Genomic DNA, 18,876 nt, shown 5'->3' with positions numbered 1-18,876 from the left:
TAAGCAAGCAGGTCCCTTTGTCTGTTACTTCCAAACAACTAATAAAATGGGAGGAGGCTTACCGCAGGATGCAGAATCCTCAATTCTAACAGCTTCCTCCCCTCTTTTCCCTTTTTGGGTACTGTGTCAAACTTTTATCTTGACACTACTTTCTGCATGTGTTTTCCTCTGGGACTTGCTGTTAAGCCAAATGACCACACTTACACAGGAAAATTTAGTAACTCAACACCCTTAAAAGCAGTTATGAACAAGACCATCATAAGTTGTACAGCAGCATTGAAACCAAGGAGCATCAGCTCCACATCTGGCAACAGCCACGTGACATCACATGCTGTTGGGACATTCAACAGCGTCATGTGAGCCCAGAATCCCGACACACACTCTCAAAGCAGAGCGCAACAGTTTAAAAGGCTGCTCAGCATATAAAGGGGAAGTATTATAAATAGCTGTAAACTTACCTGGAAAGTTAAGTTCCCTTCTTGTTTAGCAATGCCTTCCTTGGCTAGAACTGCTCACCCACCCCCTCTCCTGTGAATGGGGATTCACACAGTTCACTCTGCTAAGCTTGGACTGAGACCTTTTGCCTTACACACCAGCTGAATGCTGCAAAGTTTTAGATGTAATTTTTAAACTAGGACGCACTACAATGCAAAAAAATGAGCATTATTCAGTTCTACTCTAAATGTCTAAATCAGTGCCTTATTCTCCAGTTTTTCTCAAAACATTTGTAGAAAGGCAATTTTTTTTTTTTAAAGATTATTAGTGAAATAGTGGCCTGGCAATATACTATCCTTTCCTTAAAAAAGGACATACTATAAAAAATTGATGTGTTTGTAAGTAGTAATCTACATGGTATACTGCCACCTTTTACACAGTAATGCACAAAGTAAAAGAGTTCTTCTGGATCTAGATGGTTCTGATGAATGGTATCTTGTATAAATCATCCAGTATCAGCCTGGTTACCTAAATCTAAATAATCCCATCAGATGACTAAAGAAAAATTCCTTTCCCATTGCACTGGAAAGAGCACAAAACCTTTGCTCTTTGTTTCGAAAATAGGTTTTTATATTAGCTTTTTTTTCTTTTTTTCAATAGGACCAGTGTTTCAGAAAACATCAGAAAAGATATAGTGTGCTCTCACAAATAGCATATGTATTTCACTCTGGCTAATTCCTTTTCATTAACAGGCTAGTCTGAGGCCAACAGAAGTAGTTTCTACTGACTGGAAACAATGGTTCATCCTTTCAGACAAGCAGCACTTCTTCATTAGAAGTAGGGATATAGATTCTGAAGGAAAACACATGGTTGTTGAGCACTGTTGTAACATCCTACAAAATAAGGTGAGAATTTCTCATCCAAGTTTCACAGTACACATTATATATGGCAGCACTTTCTTGTCGACACCAGAACAGGGGGAATCTTTCCATCCTCCAAAGTCTTTTGAAGGCTGGTAAGTCTCTCCTGTTAGTGACAGGATCTATCCTTCCCCTACAGTCCAAGGGTGGGATTTCCAATTCTGTAGGTCTAGGTTCAGCAAAACAAAACCTAGTCAAAATGTATAATCAAGATCCTTGACCTGTGACCTGTAATGCAATACTACCTGCTTTCCAGGAAGTCATTTTATGCTCCCCTATATGCTTTAAAAGGCAACTGCTGCAAATTCAACTATCCACATGTGCTTGAAGGCCTTAGATTAACCTTTAATTAACATTTTTAACTACACAAAACAGATATTCATAAGAATCTTTATAAGTGACAACTTGCAATGAATTGTCTATTATCATTCTCAGAAAGAGATCCCAAAATGAAAGGCTGGTGGCTCCTTAATGAACCTTCAGGCTAGAAAGTCCGAACTGAAACTGTTTTTACATACTTTTGGTAATGTTTAAGAATTTGCAATACCATCACCCCATATTAATTTTTATTTAGCAAGTTCAAATCTTGGGTTATCAAATTACCTAAGAGGAGTGTTCCACTGGATAAGACTGACTTCAAAAATGCAAACAGCTGGGATCCCTAATAGGGTCAGCCCTTAAGTTAACACCAAACACACAGTCCTCAAATCAGAAAGGTCCAGGCAGGCATGCAAGTTGTACTACTAAGATTTCTCAAAGGAAAAAAGCCTCTTGGGTCAAGATAGAAACTTTTAAGACAATTCAAAACAAAAGTCTTGTCTCTCTCTTTCTTCCTCAAACTTTTCCAATCCCTTCCACTTCAAAGGGCTAGGTATTGTGCAGCACAAGAATTAAAGGTCTCATTCCAGTCCCCCAGTCAGAATTTTTGTCTATACATTTTCTCTTCAGAAGACTATTTGTTTTACAGTTAAAGGAAAACCATGCGGCAGTTTCAGAGAAGAAATGCTTGCCTTTGAAAAAAGACCGTGGTTTTCTAAACAACTCCAGTATTGCAGTAAAGCTCAAAAATACGGTAGAGAAACTACACAGCAATTAAATAAAAATCCATTACAATCTGGGTAAAAGCAAAATCGATTTCCAGCACAGACATCGACAAACATACACATTTTTTAAAGAGAGCTATAACCAGCTTGTAGTTCTACAACAGGATGTATAAAATAGTCCCATGAGCCATCTCACTCTGTCTGCTGACCCATGGGATTCTGCATACACTCACATACAGTGGCAAAGTCCTTGAGCTCAAGTAAGACAAGCAACTTACAGTAAGAACTCTGAAAGCAGAAAATCCCCTGGTTTGGGAGAAACCTTGTAAGGGATAAAAGTAATGTGTTACTAAAGACTATCATACAAAATGCCATATGGGACATATACAACCTCAATAATGTTATTTCCCGGTGTCAACATATCATTTATCCCCCTAATGACTCTACTGCCATTTACACCACCACTTTGATCTGACCTAAATACAGGCTGCTGCTGAAAAGATAAATCACCCTCCCTTTCCCTACACTACCATCCTGTTGCAGCAGCTGAGCAAAATGAGGAAATTGATCAGTATGGACCATTTCACAGGAGGCTGGGCGGGAAGGATGGAAAGGAAAAAAAAGAAAGACCAAGCCATCTTTAGCTACATGATTTCCAACACCCAACTCAATACAAGCTGGAGGCACACAGAAGTGTGAGCATCCCTGCCAGCCAACTCTCGTATTAGCCTGAAGCAATCACGAAACCACGGCCTAAGGAAGCTGCACTGAGAAGAACTGCAGTCACAAGGCTGCTACAACCACACCACTGGTAACTTCTGAGCCTGATGCCTGTTTCCAACCAAACGTGACTGAGAAGCTTGATTCTCTTAGATATGGAAGTTCCTACAAGTTTTGTGAAAACAGATCATCACATAGAGAAACAAGACTTTGTACTCTACCATTCAGTGCTATTAGTTATAGTGTGAGCTCCCAACTTACTAGGTGCCAGAGAACTAGGAAGAGGAGAAAAAGGCGGCAATGAAGGACGGAAACCCCCCATTTAGAACTTGGATCTTTTTCAATATGAAATTCAACCAAACACAAGACAGATGCATTAAAAAGCAGGCTCCCTTAGTATCACTGTATTGGGGGGGGGAATACACAGGTTGGAAAGATGCATACCAAAACTTACTATAAAAAAAAATTGAATTAATCCAAGGGCAAAAAGGAATTAGGTGAGAGATGCAGTAAGCTGAGATTGTTAAGTGTTATTCAACAGTCCTCAGTGTTTGGCAATGAGGTTTTTTTGTAGACTCTAATAAGCTCATTAAATATTTGACAGGATATTAAGAAAACATTTGTGTCTAACTGAAACAGCAAGTTGTTTCTGCTGTAGTTTATTACAAGTACCATCACTTCAAAATAAACTGTAATTCACCAGCATTTTATTCTCCTTGAATACTGTAAGATGAAAGGTATTGGGGTCCAGGGTTAAGTGTCCTCATCTTGGGTGGTAAACTAGGCCCTGAGGCTCTGTGACATTAGATAACCAAAGGAAGATATATTTTTTAAAATATATAATCAAGGTTTTGATACAAAAAATACCAAGTAACAACACAAAAATCTGCAGTTTTAGAGAAAAAATTCCCACCTCTTTCCTGCTATCTTCTCCAAAAAGAGAAAATAGAAGTTTTGCTTCACTAGAATCCAGATAAGTTTAAACAAAATATTTTTACAACACTCATATACTTTACGTTCTGTAGAAGAACGCAAGTTTTAGCTATTAAAGCTATGTAGTAAGACACAAAGATACCCAGTTTAAATGTACAGGTAATAAATATTTTGGAAGACTCTACTAATGTGAACCAAAGAAAAGACTTTCAGTAGTCTGTCCCATCAGTAGGGCCTGAAAGGGCACAATCGTTTCATATTAGAAATGCTTATGTAAATCTTCACATAAAACAAAATACTGACCCAACCCAGAATCCTGACATACCTGCAGCAGCTTCACAATGATTAACCTTGATGGGTAACTGGCACTAATAATACACAGAGCAGTGCAGCAGTTTTTGACATTTTATTAGTTACTCCTGCCACCCACAGAAATTATGCTTCATTAACATCAAAGACCTTTCATTGACTGCTTGCTGTCATCCCTGCTGTTTACAGTCCTAACAGGTCAAACACCTTCCTCTCTCAAGTCCTAATTTGAGATTTGATGTAAGCCTACCTCTGCTAGTATAAGCAAAAGCCACCTCCTGCCTGCCTCGGGCTGTCACCCCCACCCCATACCATCCTCTCCCCTGTGGAGAGTTTACACCACTGTCCATGCCAAAAAGTGGGTAATCAAACTACAAGAAAATTAAGTGCTATATATGTGGAAAATTACTTCCGTATACCAAAAGATTTCATCCTATACCTGATATAAAAGAAAAATAACCAAAAGTTAGAAATATATCTTCTTAAGAGGGAGAGACTTGTGCTAAAAGATGTCATTATTTTCAGAAATAATGATGACCAAATTGACATAGAAAAAAAAACTTAGCCAGTCACATTATTTATCCTCAAATAAAAAGGTTTAATCAACTTATGTTCTCATGTTCTAGCGAAAAGGAAAAATATTTGGAATAAACACTGTAGAAGTACTGTTTCTAAGTGCCTGACAAATATTTGCACTTATCTTTGGTTTATAGAGAATTTGGGGCTAAACTGACCAGACCCACTCTTTTGAAGGCAGAAAAAGGCACCTACCACCCTGGATAATTTGTATTTAAAAAAAGCATATCTTCTGGAGATGCTGAATAGATTTCAGCTATGTTACCTACCTTAATCACACCTGTATTTTAATACTGCACAACCTTAACAAATATTTAAAGATTGCTGGTAGGTAATGCTATTATTTCCATTCTACAAAATGGGAAGCCACAGGCAAGAGATTATATGCTCACAAAAAAAACCTTTTAAGTGACCAAAGAAATGCAGTTATGTCTCCAACTGCTGACCAGCTCTACTACCCTTAGGTCATGCTTCTTCTACCTCTTTGCTTGAACTTTTCTTTTCCATTCAACCAGTAAATACCATTACAGCATGCAACAGAGAGTACACGCTGAAACGTCAGAATTCCAGAAGCGTAACGTCTAGCAATGGTCAATATTAAGAACAAACTTTTAGCAGTATAAGATACAAATGTTTTAGAAGCCAAGAACAACAGTAATAACAAACAGTATTTATTTTCTAATTGTCTCAAAGCAAGGACTTACTAATTATGATCAAGTGAATCAAGACTAGACAAATCCAATAAAAGCATTGTACAAAAATTGGTGCATTCAAATCCTAAAGTTTACATTGAGCAAAGCTAAGCCTGAAGTGCTGCTACATCAGACCCAGCATATTTTAAATTGTTTACATTTACCATTTAAAATCTTTTTTGTTTTGGTTTTCCTACCAAGTGCTTAGCTAACATAATGAAAAGACAACAAGATCACTTTATCTCCCCTTCCACTCAGCACTATCAAGATGAATTTCATCATGCATATGGTGCTTTAAAATTTTAGTCTGAGCTAGCATTTATGGTACCTTTGTTTTAAATCAGATATTAAGATTGTCCACGTTGCAACAGATGCACTAGCAGAATGCTGATATGGCACAAAAGGAAAGTCACAGTCTTATCTCAAAAAGGATAATACTCTCTGTAGCAAGAAAAACACAGCTTATATCTCCTCTGTAGCACCTTATATTACTGACCGATAAAAAAAGAATCAGATTGGTTTTTTTCCTGAACCTTTGAGAGCACCCCCATACACAGATGTTTTGCATATACTGGTGATTTTCAATCAAAAAAGTTTAGGCCTGACTGCACCCACCCAAAAATCAAGAGAACTGCAATAAAAGAAAATAACTTGCCGTAATAAAACAGAGGAAGTAGAGTGTTTCAATGGCTTCCTGTTGAGAAAAAAAATCTGCTTGAAGTACAGGGTAGCAAGCTATGAGCCCAATTTAAGCTAGAAATCTGAGAAGCCCTATCTAACTATTAGCCTGTTGAGAATTTAACAGTCTTATCAAGACAAATCCATTGTTAAACTATGGAAAAATCTCCCCCATGTAATCCCTTGCTCTTCTGAAAGTTCAAATTACACCATCTCGTTTATATTTGTGAAGCCTTATACATTAAAACACCTACAGCATTAAAAGCATTGAGGCTCCAACATATGTATGGTATCCAGTAATTTAAAAATGTCTTGCTGCAGCGCTGATTCCCATTAAAACTCCTCCTATCAAGCAGGAAACGATCCCTTTGCTACCTGAGTTTTGCATCAACCTAACAGTGCACGGCCAAACTAAAAAGTATTTTGTCAGTAAGAGCACTTTTCAGAGAACCCCGAAACACGTGAAGGGGATGCTCAGCTCTCTGAGGCAAAGCTCACAGCGAAGGACTCGGCTCTGAAACAAGGGACTAGAGCACAATCTCTTGCACCTCTCCCCGGCCTCCTCCTCCTCGCACAGCTACTTTCCGCACGTTACCCAGCGCAGAGCTTCGGAGGAAGGGCTTTTGCCTGCCGGCAGTTACACGGCTGTGAGATCCGGCACGGCTTTACGACCCACCCTAACCGCCGTGAAGGGGAAGCGGAGCTTCAGGACGGGACAAGGCTCCTGTTACACACCGCCTCGCTAGAGCCAGCGATCACTGGGAGCTGAGAAAGCAGCGCCGCCTTCCCCCCACCCCGCGCCGGCAGGGAGAGGATGAGGGAGCGCCGGCCGCACAGGCGGCACGGCCCCAGCGGGTACCCGCTCTCCGCGGCGCCCCGGGGCTGGGCCGGGCGCAAGCCGCTGTCCTTCCGGACGCCCCACAGGGCCGGCAGGGGAGCAGGGCCCAGCCCGGCCGCCACAGAAGAAGCGCGAAACCCGCGTCCCGGGACCGGCTCCCCAGCCTGCTCGCCGCCACCTAGGCCAGCCGCCCCCCGCCGCTGGCCCCGCACTCACCCGGGCGCGATGACCTGTCCGGGCCGCGCACACAACTCCCGCACCACGCCGGGCCGCTCCGCTTTCAGCTTGCGCTCGGGGCCAGCCCGCTGCGGCCGGGTGCTGGCGCCGCTAGCGGCGGGCGGCGGGGCGGCGGGGCCGGCGGCGGCGGGGCGCGGGGCGGGCGGCAGGGGGGCGCAGAGCGCCAGCACCGACCCGATCTGCACCGCCGCCCCCACCGACACCTTCCACTCCAGCAGCCGCAGCGGCCGCGGGCCCGGCGCCCGGATCTCCGTGATCACCCCCGCCGGGCCCTCCGCGCCGGGCCCGCCGGCCCTCTCCGCCGGCCCCTCCATCGTCCCGGCCGGGGAGGATGTCGCTATGGCAACGCCCGCGCCGCCGCTGGCCCGGCAGTGGGGCCGGAGCCTGGCCCTGGCGCTGCCGCCGGGGGGTTGGGGGGGGTGTGGGGGCGCCCCACTAGTCGCCGGCAGCGCCGACAGGCAGCGAGGTCACGGCCCCTCTGCGCAGGCGCCGGACACCAGGCGTCCGGCCGGGCTTAAAGGCACAGGCGCGCCCAGCTCGCCCCGCGGAGGCGGCGCGGGAGGGGAGGTGGCGGGGGCGGGGGCGGGGGCGGGGCGGTGCTGAGGCGAGGACGGTGGAGGAGGAGGAGGAGGGGGAGGGGGGAAGGAGGAGGGGAAGGAGGGAGGGAGGGGAGGCGGCCCCGCCGTCCCCGCCGTCCCGCTCCGGCGGGGGAAAGTGATGCGCCCCTCCCCACCCCAATCATGTTTCCGCATCCGCGCGCGGCCTCACCTGCCCCAGCGCGTGGGGCGAGCTGCAGGGGCGCGCGCGAGCGAGAACTACGGCTCCCGGCAGGCGGCGCGCGGGGCGGCCTACCAGCCCCAGCGTGCCCCGCGCGCCCCCTGCCCCGAGGCGCGGGAAGCGGTCGCTCGGGGACGGGACGCGCGGGGCACGCTGGGCGCTGTAGTTCTCCCCTGCGGCGGGGAGCGGGAAACGTGGCGGCGCGGGGGGGGTCGTTGGGGCTCCGGCCGCTGAGCTGCTCCCTGAGGCCCAGCCGCTGCGGAGCCCGCGGCGGCTCCGCGCTGCTGTCCGCTCTCCTCCCGGGTCCGGGGGGGAGGCGGGGAGGGGGCGCGCCCCTGCTTGGCGTAGCGGTCGCCTGTCCCGGGCGGAGGCTGCGGCCGCTAGCCTATAGCCCGGTTCCATTGCGCGGTGCGTTGGGCGGGCAGGGAGAAGGAGCAGGAGGTGCCCGGCGGACCTGAGCTCAGAGGCAGACAAGTACGAGCACGTGCTGCCTGCTCCTACGCAGGCAAACCCTAACAGGGACGTCCCCACTGTTTTCCACAGGGCCAACAGGGCTGACTAGAGCTGAGGTCTGAGGTGTTCCTAGGGGTGTGCGTGTGTCTCCACCAAGAGAGGCCGCGGGCATGCTTCCCACCCGCCACAGCCACGTTACAGAGCACAGTGATCTCTTCACATGCCAGGGAGGGAAGCCATGTGCAGTGCGCCAAGCCTTGTGCAGCGTGCCAAGGAGGGATGAGATGCTATAAGCATCCCTGGGAATGCACGACTACCTCAGCATCTCTAGCACTTGCATAGCAAGTACACCAAATCTTTGTTCCTCGTTGGCAGTCCTAGAGTTAACATGTCTGGACCTAGGAGCTCAGAGCAGCAGGCACAAGGGGCTTCACAAGAGGTCCTTTCAGGGAGTGTTTGACTGACTTGCTAGCAGCCAGGATTTTGGCAGGGAGAAGCCGATGTGGACAGGAAAGCCTGATGGCGCAGTTTACCAGTAGTCTGTAAACAGCAGGTTCTCCTGATGTTTTTCCTCCTAACTTGTCAGTAGAGATACCTTAAAACAAGAGCAGTGTGGACTGGTTGGGAATTTGGCCTGCAAGACATTGCTGTGAACTTCATGACAAGATTGGGTTGTGAGGCAGCCACCATCACCAACAACCAGAGACAGAGAAATTCTTGAATGAAAGTTGCCATGCATCTTTTATCAGCTCCTTGTACACAGGCATAATGACACATTGCATGATCACATACATTTTCTAGATCCCTTTCTCATACAATGAACTGAAGGGAGCTGCTTTTTGGAAAGCCTCAAGGTTACATAATAAAGGGGGCTGTTGACTCTATAGTCCTCCACTCGTTTGCTAGAGAAGTTGGAAGGTATGTTATGAATGAGACTAATGAACTGTGAGAGGCATAGTTCAGTTTCATGGTGAAGGCATTTGGACACTGCTTAGGACAATGGTGTTTACTCATTCTCTTTCTGCTCCAGAGTTCTTGTCCAAGGCAAGTGACTTTAGCCACAGTTTTAAGAAAGTGTTTGTGTACATACTCTGTCCTGGAGTGTGTGAAGAAGGGGTAATACCTCCATGTCCTTATTGGAGAGATTTACTTATAAGAAATTTTGTTATTATAGCAATTAACAGGGTTTGAACAGTGGGAAATAAGTAGAGGATAAGGCCACACACTGACCGCTGCATTTAAAACTGGATACTGAATGTTAGCTACGTGACCCCCAGCTGTTCTTTCTATTTTGACTAGCATCCTTAATTCTTATATTCCCTAGCGTGTATTATCCTTAATAATATTCTTTTAATGTTGTCATGTGCATGCAGTAAAGCTACATCATAAAAGGTGAGCCGTTTCCTTTTTGCATACTATTCCTTCCTTTACAAGGCTGCACAGTTGTCACTGGGGAGACCGGTAGTATCTACTACATGTGTTGCTCTATTTGCTGTTTCTTAATCTGAAATAAAAATAATCGGCGCTGAAGAAACATGTCCACATCCTTTCGCACATGAAAACTGAAGTTTACACCACCAGTGACCACTGACAAGGCCACCCTGGAGCTCCACCAGGAAGTGCTGACTTGCAGCATTTCTCCTCAACTCTCATCTGATCAGTGTTTTTAGCTCGCACCCAGGCATCTTTCTTTTGGGGGGTGGATTGATAATGTTCTGCCCCGGAGCAGCAGGCTGAGGCCTGCCTCAGGAATGCAAAGGAAAAGAGAGAGCTTCAAAAAGCAAGAGAATTCATCAGGAATTTGCCTATTGTTAAAACTTTTATAGAGTTCCGAGTCTAGCAAAACCCTGTTCCATCAAGAGTGGTAGTCATGATAGTCAAGGAAAGACTGAAAATAGCTGAGGTGGGAAGGGGCCTCTGGAGACCATCTAGTCCCAACTCCCCAGCTCAAAGCAGGGCAACTAGCAGGTTACTCAGGGCTGTGTCCAGTTGGGTTTTGAGTATCTCCAAGGATGGAGACTCTACAGCCTTTCTGAGCAACCTGTGCCAGTGTTCAACCAACCTTACAGTGCAAAAATTTTTTCTTATGTTTAAGTGGAATTTCCTGTGTTTCAGTTTGTGCCTGTTGCCTCTTGTCCTTTCACAGGGCACCACTGACAAAAGTTTGGCTCTGTCTTCTTTATCAACCCTCCCCCACCCCCATCAGCTGTTCATACACATTGGTAAAATCCCTCTGGAGCCTTCTTTTCTCCAGGCTGAACAGTCCCAGCTCTCTCAGCCTCTTCTCGTATGAGAAATGCTCCAAGCCCTTTAATAATGTTTGTGGTCCTTTGCTGCACTTGCTCCAGTATGTCCATGCCTCTCTTGTACTGGACCAGGCACACCCCATGTGGTGTCACTAGTGCTGAGTACAGGGGAAGGAGCACCTCCCTCAAACCTATTGGCAGTGCTCTTCCTAATGCAGCATGGGATGCTGTTGCCTTTTTTTCTGCAAGGGTTACATTTGCTGGTTCGTGGTGAGCTTGGTGTCCACCAGGGCCTTTACTGCAGAGCTCCTTTCCAGACACTTGGCCCCCAGCCTGTCCTGGTGTCTGGGGTTGTTCCTCCCCAGGGGCAGGACTTCACATTTCCTTTTCTTGAACTTCATGAGGTTCCTCTCTGCTCATTTCTCCAGGCTGTCAAGGTCCCTCTGGATAGCAGCACAACCATTTAGCCTGTCATCCACTCCTCCCAGCTTTGTGTCACCTGCAAACTTGCTGAATGTGCACTCTGCCCCATCGTCAAGGTCATTAATGAAGATGTTAAACAGTATTGGCCCCAGTATTGACCCCTGGGCAAACCACTAGTGAGTGGATTACTAGTAACAGAACACTCCTAGCATAACATGAAGCATCAGGGACCAGCTTCATATTCATGCAGCATCTTTTTTTTCCATTTCTGCCATAGGGAATAACCTCTTTAAGGAAACCAGAAAAAACTGCAAATTTTCTCCACATTCCCTGAGTGTAATCTTGCCCTGTGTTTGAAGATTAGCTCAGTTAAACAAATTGTATTTGTTGGTACTGAATGTCCCTTTATTGCATGTGGAGATGATAGCCTTGGCAGCAGAGCAGAACTGTGTCATAAAAATTATGTGGCTTTGTTTGCCCTACAAATATCTCAAACCAATGGTTACTCTGTTTTCATTTTGCCTGCTAATCTCCCTCACCCAAAGACATACATTTAAGGTCATGCAGCTTTCTGAACACCTACCATTTTCTTGAAAGCTGGCCTACCACACAGCTTTTATATATTTCAACATCATATCTGTCCTACCAGACCTCCTTGGATGGATAAGGATAGGCAATATTTGATCCCTCACTGGCAGGTTTGATGCATGTAAGAATCGAATGACTGAAGTCTGACACTGCATGGCCACACAGGGCTAAAATTGGTGATGTTACAGGTAAGGGATGAAGAAGAGCTCACCTCACCAACCCTGATACATTAACTTTTATCTCTGGAACAAACCGAGGGTGTGCTGCAGCTTCTACAGTACTGCTGATCTCAGAAAGCTTCTGCAGCCCTTCCTTCCACAGAAACTATTCTGTGATTTTCTCTGCACCTGTAATTGTGTAGATGAAAAGCTCAGCCAGGAGAATAACAACAGAAATCTACATAATATTTATTATTACTTCTGGTTACTTTGATTGCACTGAGACAAAGCTTTACAAAATAGTTGCACCAATCAGTCCTATGTAGGTGCAAGGGAAAATCACTGAGATGGTATGTGGTGAGAATATTAGGGGAAGAATCTGTAATTCTCTTAAGTAAGTAGAATTCTAAGGAACACACTGTGTTAAAATGCTTGACTTCATGTCTGGTTATACCAGATGGCTTCCATCAAGAGGCAGATGTTTTCCCCAGTCTTCCCCTCAAAAAGGGCATCAGAATTTAACCACGCCTTTGTATTTGAATACGTAGCATGAATAAAAGCATATGCTGTAGATATCAGCTTCATATAACTGTCGAGTGAAAGCACTGGGGTGGCAGATACAGCCTTGTGGGGAAGCATTTCTGGAAAGTGATAGATTTTTAAAAATACATGCATTCAGTACAGCTGACTTCCAAGAAGATAAAGAAGATGATCTGCAGTTTACTTAAGGTTGAAACATGCTTAGCTGAAACTTCTTTTAAAATTAAATACACATTACCCTGCTTTGGGTGTTCTAGCTTTAATGAAAATTCAAAATGCATTATATAATGCCTCTTAAAAGTGACTTGGCTTGAGTATTTTCCTATTCAGACTGATGGCTTTGATGCTGTAAGCCTGTCACAGCATACTTAATCCACACTAATACCTGTTCCATAGTAATTTTCAGGAGGCTATAGAGCACAAAGTGGCCAACCTCCCAAAATCTACAAGCAGCTTAGAGAAATCTGCAAATAGGCAAGAGTCACAAAGCACATGCTATATACCTCACCGCTCCCAGGAGAGCTGTAGGGTGGTTTGCAGACAGGACGTGACAGCAGCTCACCGGCAATCCACAGACCCCGCTCCAGCCCGAAGCCGGGGCGTGCAGCTGCGGTGCAGGGTGGCTGGGCAAAGTCACTCTCGGCTTTACCCTGTGGCTGGGGATTTGAATGAACCAGCCATCCTGGTGCTAGACAGCCCCGTTGCCAATTACATGATGTAATGTTATTATGAGAGCTATATCTGAACTATTCAGAAGTGATGCAAAAGTTGTTCAAGAGTCACAGATTGGCCAGTCCCTATGGCAGGGAGTTTATAGCTATTTATATATAATTCCCCAGTGCAAGAAGTCTGCAAGGCAATATCACATTTAAATATTACAACAAAATATGGAGACATTCAAAAGCTCTCACAGCTCTTCCAGGCCCAGACACCTCATTGGATCCACTGTGATAACCGGTGACAGATTTCACTTGGGGAAGTGAAATAACCTCATCTTGTTTTTTGAGCGTTTCCAGTAGGAAGGGAAGCTTTACCCTCCTCAAAAGCCGGCAGGACTTACCATCAGAAACTAGAGCAGCTTTTGCTGTATGTGAGCGCCCCATGTAAAAGAGGTTTGGGTAGTTTCCATTGTGGCAATCCTTTCCTGTTTCTAGACTCTTGACTTCTCAGCCAAGGACCTTCTGCCAGGGTTTCTGCTGGCTTTTACAGAAGCAACCCAGGGAATTACTTCAACACACTGAATACAATAAAATGCATATCTGGGGCTTGATCCCACTCCCACTGAACTATTGCAAATGTTGCCAATTGCCTTCAAAAGGAGACAACGCAAATTCTCAGCGTCACAATAATCAATTAGCAGGCAGTTTAAATTGTGCTGTCACCAGCTTTTACATCACCTGGCTTTTTGTGTTTGAAAATGTGATTTTCATGCTCTGTTCGCATAGGATTTTTTTCTGGCAAATATCTTTGGCAAAACTCTGTGCTGTTCAGTGGAAATATAGTGGAGACTAATTTAGCTTCTCAATTTTTGTTTTTCTTGGGCAACCTGAAAGAAAAGGATATAAAAAATAAAGCATCTGTGAAAGTTAGTTACATTTTCCCCACTGCTCCTTCTTTATGAGTGGGGTTAGTTTTACACTGATGGATCTGCACAGGTGTATTTTGAGCAGTGCAAATACTTTTGGATGGGTGTTTTTTTGTATAACAGTATACAAACTGGCTCGTGCCAGCTCATCTGTACAAGCGATTATCACATACACACCTACCTGAGTGTGGCTACCGATACATACCACAGCATACCCCAGCGTAGACACATCCTTGTGGTGCCTGCCCTTGAAAACCCTACAGGTAGTTGTCCTTAGTCATAAAGTAAACCATTATTTACTCTGTTGGGGCTACTCCCATGGTGCCTTCACAGTCACGCTTCACATCTTGAAGCCCACATAGTTTTGAAACGCGTGACTCGGAAGCATGAATCAATGCTTCTCCCTTTCTTAGCAGAGATGTGTATAACTTAACATCCCTTCCCTCCTCTGCAGAAGGAGAACGTGTCCAAACATTTTCATTTCAGAAGAGAAGCTGATGACAGAGATTCCTGTGCCGTCACAACAGAAGTTCATTCAAGCTCTAGACCGAGCCATCAACCAGACAGGATGGGCAATTTTTATAACTGAAGCTGCTTGTGACTGCAAAGCTTTAGAGTGGTGATTTTCAGCGTGTGCTCTGCAGACTCTTGGGGCTGGTGAGTCCACGGATGGCGATCAAGACAGACACTTTGCTGTCTAAGTAATCTACAGATGTGAAACTTCTTTCCCTCATCTCCACTGGAAAATGTATAGAGATGAAAACCGGCAAACAGCCGACAAGCCCTGCCATAAATGAAACACGTGCTCTTCTTACCAGACTTGTGTGAAAAGTTTATTCAGACCAAAGCTTTTTACCCTTGCCCTTCCCTTTACGACGGCCAAAACCTTTTATCCAAAAAGGTTTTATCGGACCAAAACTTTCTGTCCTGCCCTTCCCTTTTACCCTTCCCACTGCCAGGAGCCTCCAGCCCAAGCCAAAACCGGGGGTGTTGGACCCGCTCTGGCGGCAGGCCGGCCGGCCGCTGCTGCGCGCTTGTCGCCGCCAGGTGGCGGAGCCGGACCGCCCCGCGCCGGGGGGGCGGAGCTTCCCTGTCTCCTTCCAGGGCCGCAGCGGCCCGTGAGGGGAAATGGTGTTGCAAATGCCGAGAGTGACAACTCTGACTTAAACGGGGGGGAGTCTGTTTAGAGCAACGGGGAAAACCCCACTCAGCTGGGAAATGAAAAGTGCGTTGTTTCATCTGCATGGGCACAGGTAAAATGTAACAGGTAAGATTCAAAGTTCAGGGGAGGATTTAAGGTAATACTTTCCTGCTTGAGGTGGATCAGAAAAAGTTCAGAAAACCAAGCCCCCCCCAACGGAAGAAGCTGTCAGCTTCTAAAATCACTAAAAAAAAGTGATTTTTTAATCAAAGAGAAAAGTCATAGCCCTGCAGAGAAGATAGGCAGAATCAAAAGCGAGTGAGAACACAGCTGCTGATAAAAGTGACAACAAAAAAATCATTTGGTCTGGTTCCTTGCTAAGGAAACATGTGCCTGAAGACAGAAGTCATTAGTAGGTGAGAACAGGGTGAGGCGAGCACCATTTTCTTTTCAAAGCAGGAATGAAAACAAATACATCTGAAGCGGAAAGGGGAAGATGGTACAACCACATAAATGATCAAAGAAGACATACCCTATACTGTGTTGGCATAAGAGACAGGCACGGTAGTTTCATAAGCTGATCTTACAAACCATAAATTATGGCAGTAGCATTAGTCGTGAGCATCTGAACTGGTGAAAGTGGAGTTCCATATGCATTACTAAGAAACCCATAATCATATGTTGAGACACTCAGAAATAATGTGGGTGTCTGCACAAACTGAGAGCTAAATCCTTTTTCCCCTTTTACTTTATCTGAAAACTTGCTGCATGGATAGTGCTGAGATTTTTCTTTTCCATTATTTCAGGAATATTTTTGGGGAGAGAGATTTTTATATTCTGTTCTCATGAAGGCAAAACTTGTACTTACCCTGATCCTGCTCGATGGGCAGTTTTAAAGCAAAGGAGAGATACTCTTAACAACGATCCATGAAGGAGCCTCAATCAGCATGCTCTCTGCTCTAGGTGCCAGCTTCTTACAGCTTTTGATGCATCACACAGGTGGAGAGGCCAACTCTCAATTAGCACAATCCTAGCACATGGAGTCGTTTACAAGAATAGGCCCCTGAAGGAGATGTAGTAAGAACTAAGAAGCCACAGTATACTGGGGTACTTGATCACTGTTTTTTGGGCAAATGTATGTATTGTGTGCATCTCAGTTTGACAAAAACGATTCTGTCTTAGAAATGCAAGTGAATAGGGTATGTATCCGGGGGGCAATGTTCAGTATACTAAATGCGCATTTTTGTAGTAGTAAAATAATAGTCTAGTAGAAAAACCAGCTCCAGGTGTGATAGCACAAGTCAGAACAATTCCCATGCTGAATTCAATTACGATCAAGACTTTCTGGTAAACAGTTTACTTTTCAACTGCATATTTTGCACACTATTTGCATGACATCTCCTTTTCTCTCTTTCCCTTGTTGGCTGACTTTGTGCCCTTTTGGCTTGTCCCTTTTTTTCTTTTTAAGCCTAGTGGTGATTCACTGGAAAAAAATCCATTTAGCCAGTGAGCAGGCATTTATGACCTATTTACGAGTGAACTTCACTATACTTATCATAGGCCAAAGTCAACCCCCAAAGTACCCCCCAGACTGCCTTTTAGAAACCGTGTCAAGTTCCCAGTGATTTCTGAGGACGCCCCTCCAGCCTGTCTGTGCTTACCTCACCTGGCCTGCTGTGTTGTAGATGCTATTCAGTATTTGCTCGCACAGAATATTTTCCTCTTAAAAGAACCTGTATTCTTGGGGATGGACTGCGTGTCTTCCGAAAGGTCTCTAGAAGATACTGCATTGCAGGAGGAATAATGAGAAATAATGGCATTTGAGGTTCTGTTCTCTGCTTCCTGGGGTAACATCCTGCTCTTGGTCCTTGAGCTGTTGCTAACTCTGCTGCAAAGCCTCCACATTTCAGAGGATAACCCCGTATCTATGAGCCGGACAACCTACTGTTTTCCTAACATTCACCACAGGATGGCAGTGCATGATTTTAATTTTCAGCCTCTGTTTCTATTGTATGTGTACGTGCCTTGTGCGTGTGGTAGCGTAGTTAGACAGAAAATTAAAACCAGTAGTGCTCTTTTCCATTTTGAAAACAAAGATATACTAGTTTCCTTTCAAATAGAGCTGGATTATGAGAACACGAAACCAGTAAGAAAACAATGCTGCTGCACGTGACGTGTTGCTGTAAATGCCACATTTCAGAAATGCACCTCAGCTTTGTTCCTATGCTGACTATGCATTAAATTAATTTACACTTCCCGTCCCCCCCTGCCACCCAGTATACAACTTATATTGCAAAGATCATTTAGATTATGTATTCTAAGTGCCTTTTGAATTCAGGGAGCTAGTGTCCTAAAATAGCATCTTTGGCCTGTGTGCTAAGGCACACTCCCTGCTGGTGTGGTCCCAAAGCACATGCTGCCGACAGAGCTGCGAGAAGTTGCCAGAAGGTTAGTTCAGCCTTCCTCCTCTGTCTCTAGCTTCACGTTCCCATTTTCTTTTTGCGAGGTGAATCAGGGAATTTGGTTTGTTTGAAAATGTACCTGACAAAACCAAACCATTTTTAATCTGATTAGTACCCCCGTCTGGCTTGCAGTTTGGGTGCCAGCAGTGGCAAGAGGAGGCAGCAGGGAGCGTGGGATCATCCTTCCAGCTGCACCTTATGTCCAAGCTGGTTAATGGGATGGCATAGCTGAAGAAAGCTTCCAGGCCTGGGTTCCACTGGTTGTTGATTCAACTGGCTTGGCATCACAGGTGCTATTTTCTGGTTTGGTGTTCACAGTGAAATGCTGATGGTGTAGCTTGCTCTGCGACATTTTTGTCAGGATGCAATACAGTAAAGTATCATCAGGGCTATATTAACGCCAAGGGCAATGCCGGATTTAAACAACATGTCCTGCTTTGAACTGCTGCTGAAACACACCCATACACTCAACTTCTTACTGATACATGTGTCCGTGCTAGTGACTTGCACTGACTGCACAGCTAAATCTCTACAAAAAGACTATGCAGGTGAGCTCCAGGAGACTGAATGCCATATTGACAACTGTCATAATTTCACAGCTACTATGATTATATGACAACCTTGTTTGTCACTAAAAAACTTCACAGTTCAACAGAAGAGTTGAAAATATGAACTCTCTGGCTCAAAAACATGAAGGCACATTTAATTTGTAAATCCATCATCTTTAGGGTAATGCTTTGAATGCTAGGGACCTGCTTTATGATTTTATATCCTTGGGACTGGCAGCCCTGTCGTTCCTTCCCTTCCACATCATCCCAGTGGCTGAGCAAGGAGGGGTGTTAAGGTCTTAGTTTGAATGCAGAGAAGTGAATGCTGGGCACTGTCAGCTCTGAACTCTGCCGCTCCTGTTCTCATCGAGCAAAAGCTCCAAGAGGCACAACCAGGGCATGGGCAATGTTCACCTATTTGCTCAGACTGCTGCTGGAGACAGATAGTTTGATAAACAAAAGCTAAAGGGTTCTTCAAGTGGCAGCTATCTGTCAGTGTTGCTACTTTTTTAAAGCTTATGTACATGTGTTTAGTAGTCCCAGTAGTCCACTGTCAGATAAACAAAACAGCTCA

General features: G+C 45.2%; 1 protein-coding gene across 9 annotated transcripts in view; it reads right to left on the bottom strand.

Moving 5' to 3' along the window:
• CTDP1 (CTD phosphatase subunit 1) overlaps positions 1–7,908 on the bottom strand; it is a 128,650-nt gene extending 120,742 nt beyond the window's left edge. For 3 of the 9 annotated variants that reach the window (XM_072853484.1, XM_072853483.1, XM_072853490.1), the window contains exon 1: positions 7,361–7,907. In XM_072853484.1, the coding sequence (XP_072709585.1) occupies positions 7,361–7,695 (335 nt within the window). In that variant the 5' untranslated portion in view covers positions 7,696–7,907. Of the gene's footprint in view, positions 1–7,360 lie in introns of all 9 variants that reach the window. The other 6 variants (XM_072853489.1, XM_072853486.1, XM_072853487.1 and 3 more) reach the window with 4 other exon arrangements.
• Positions 7,909–18,876: the final 10,968 nt, after the last annotated feature.

The sequence above is a fragment of the Ciconia boyciana genome, chromosome 2 (assembly GCF_034638445.1).
Source record: "Ciconia boyciana chromosome 2, ASM3463844v1, whole genome shotgun sequence".
NCBI classification, from domain to species: domain Eukaryota; kingdom Metazoa; phylum Chordata; class Aves; order Ciconiiformes; family Ciconiidae; genus Ciconia; species Ciconia boyciana.
The sequence above is the reverse complement of the archived record's forward strand: the minus strand, read 5'-3'. Positions and strand labels throughout refer to the sequence as shown.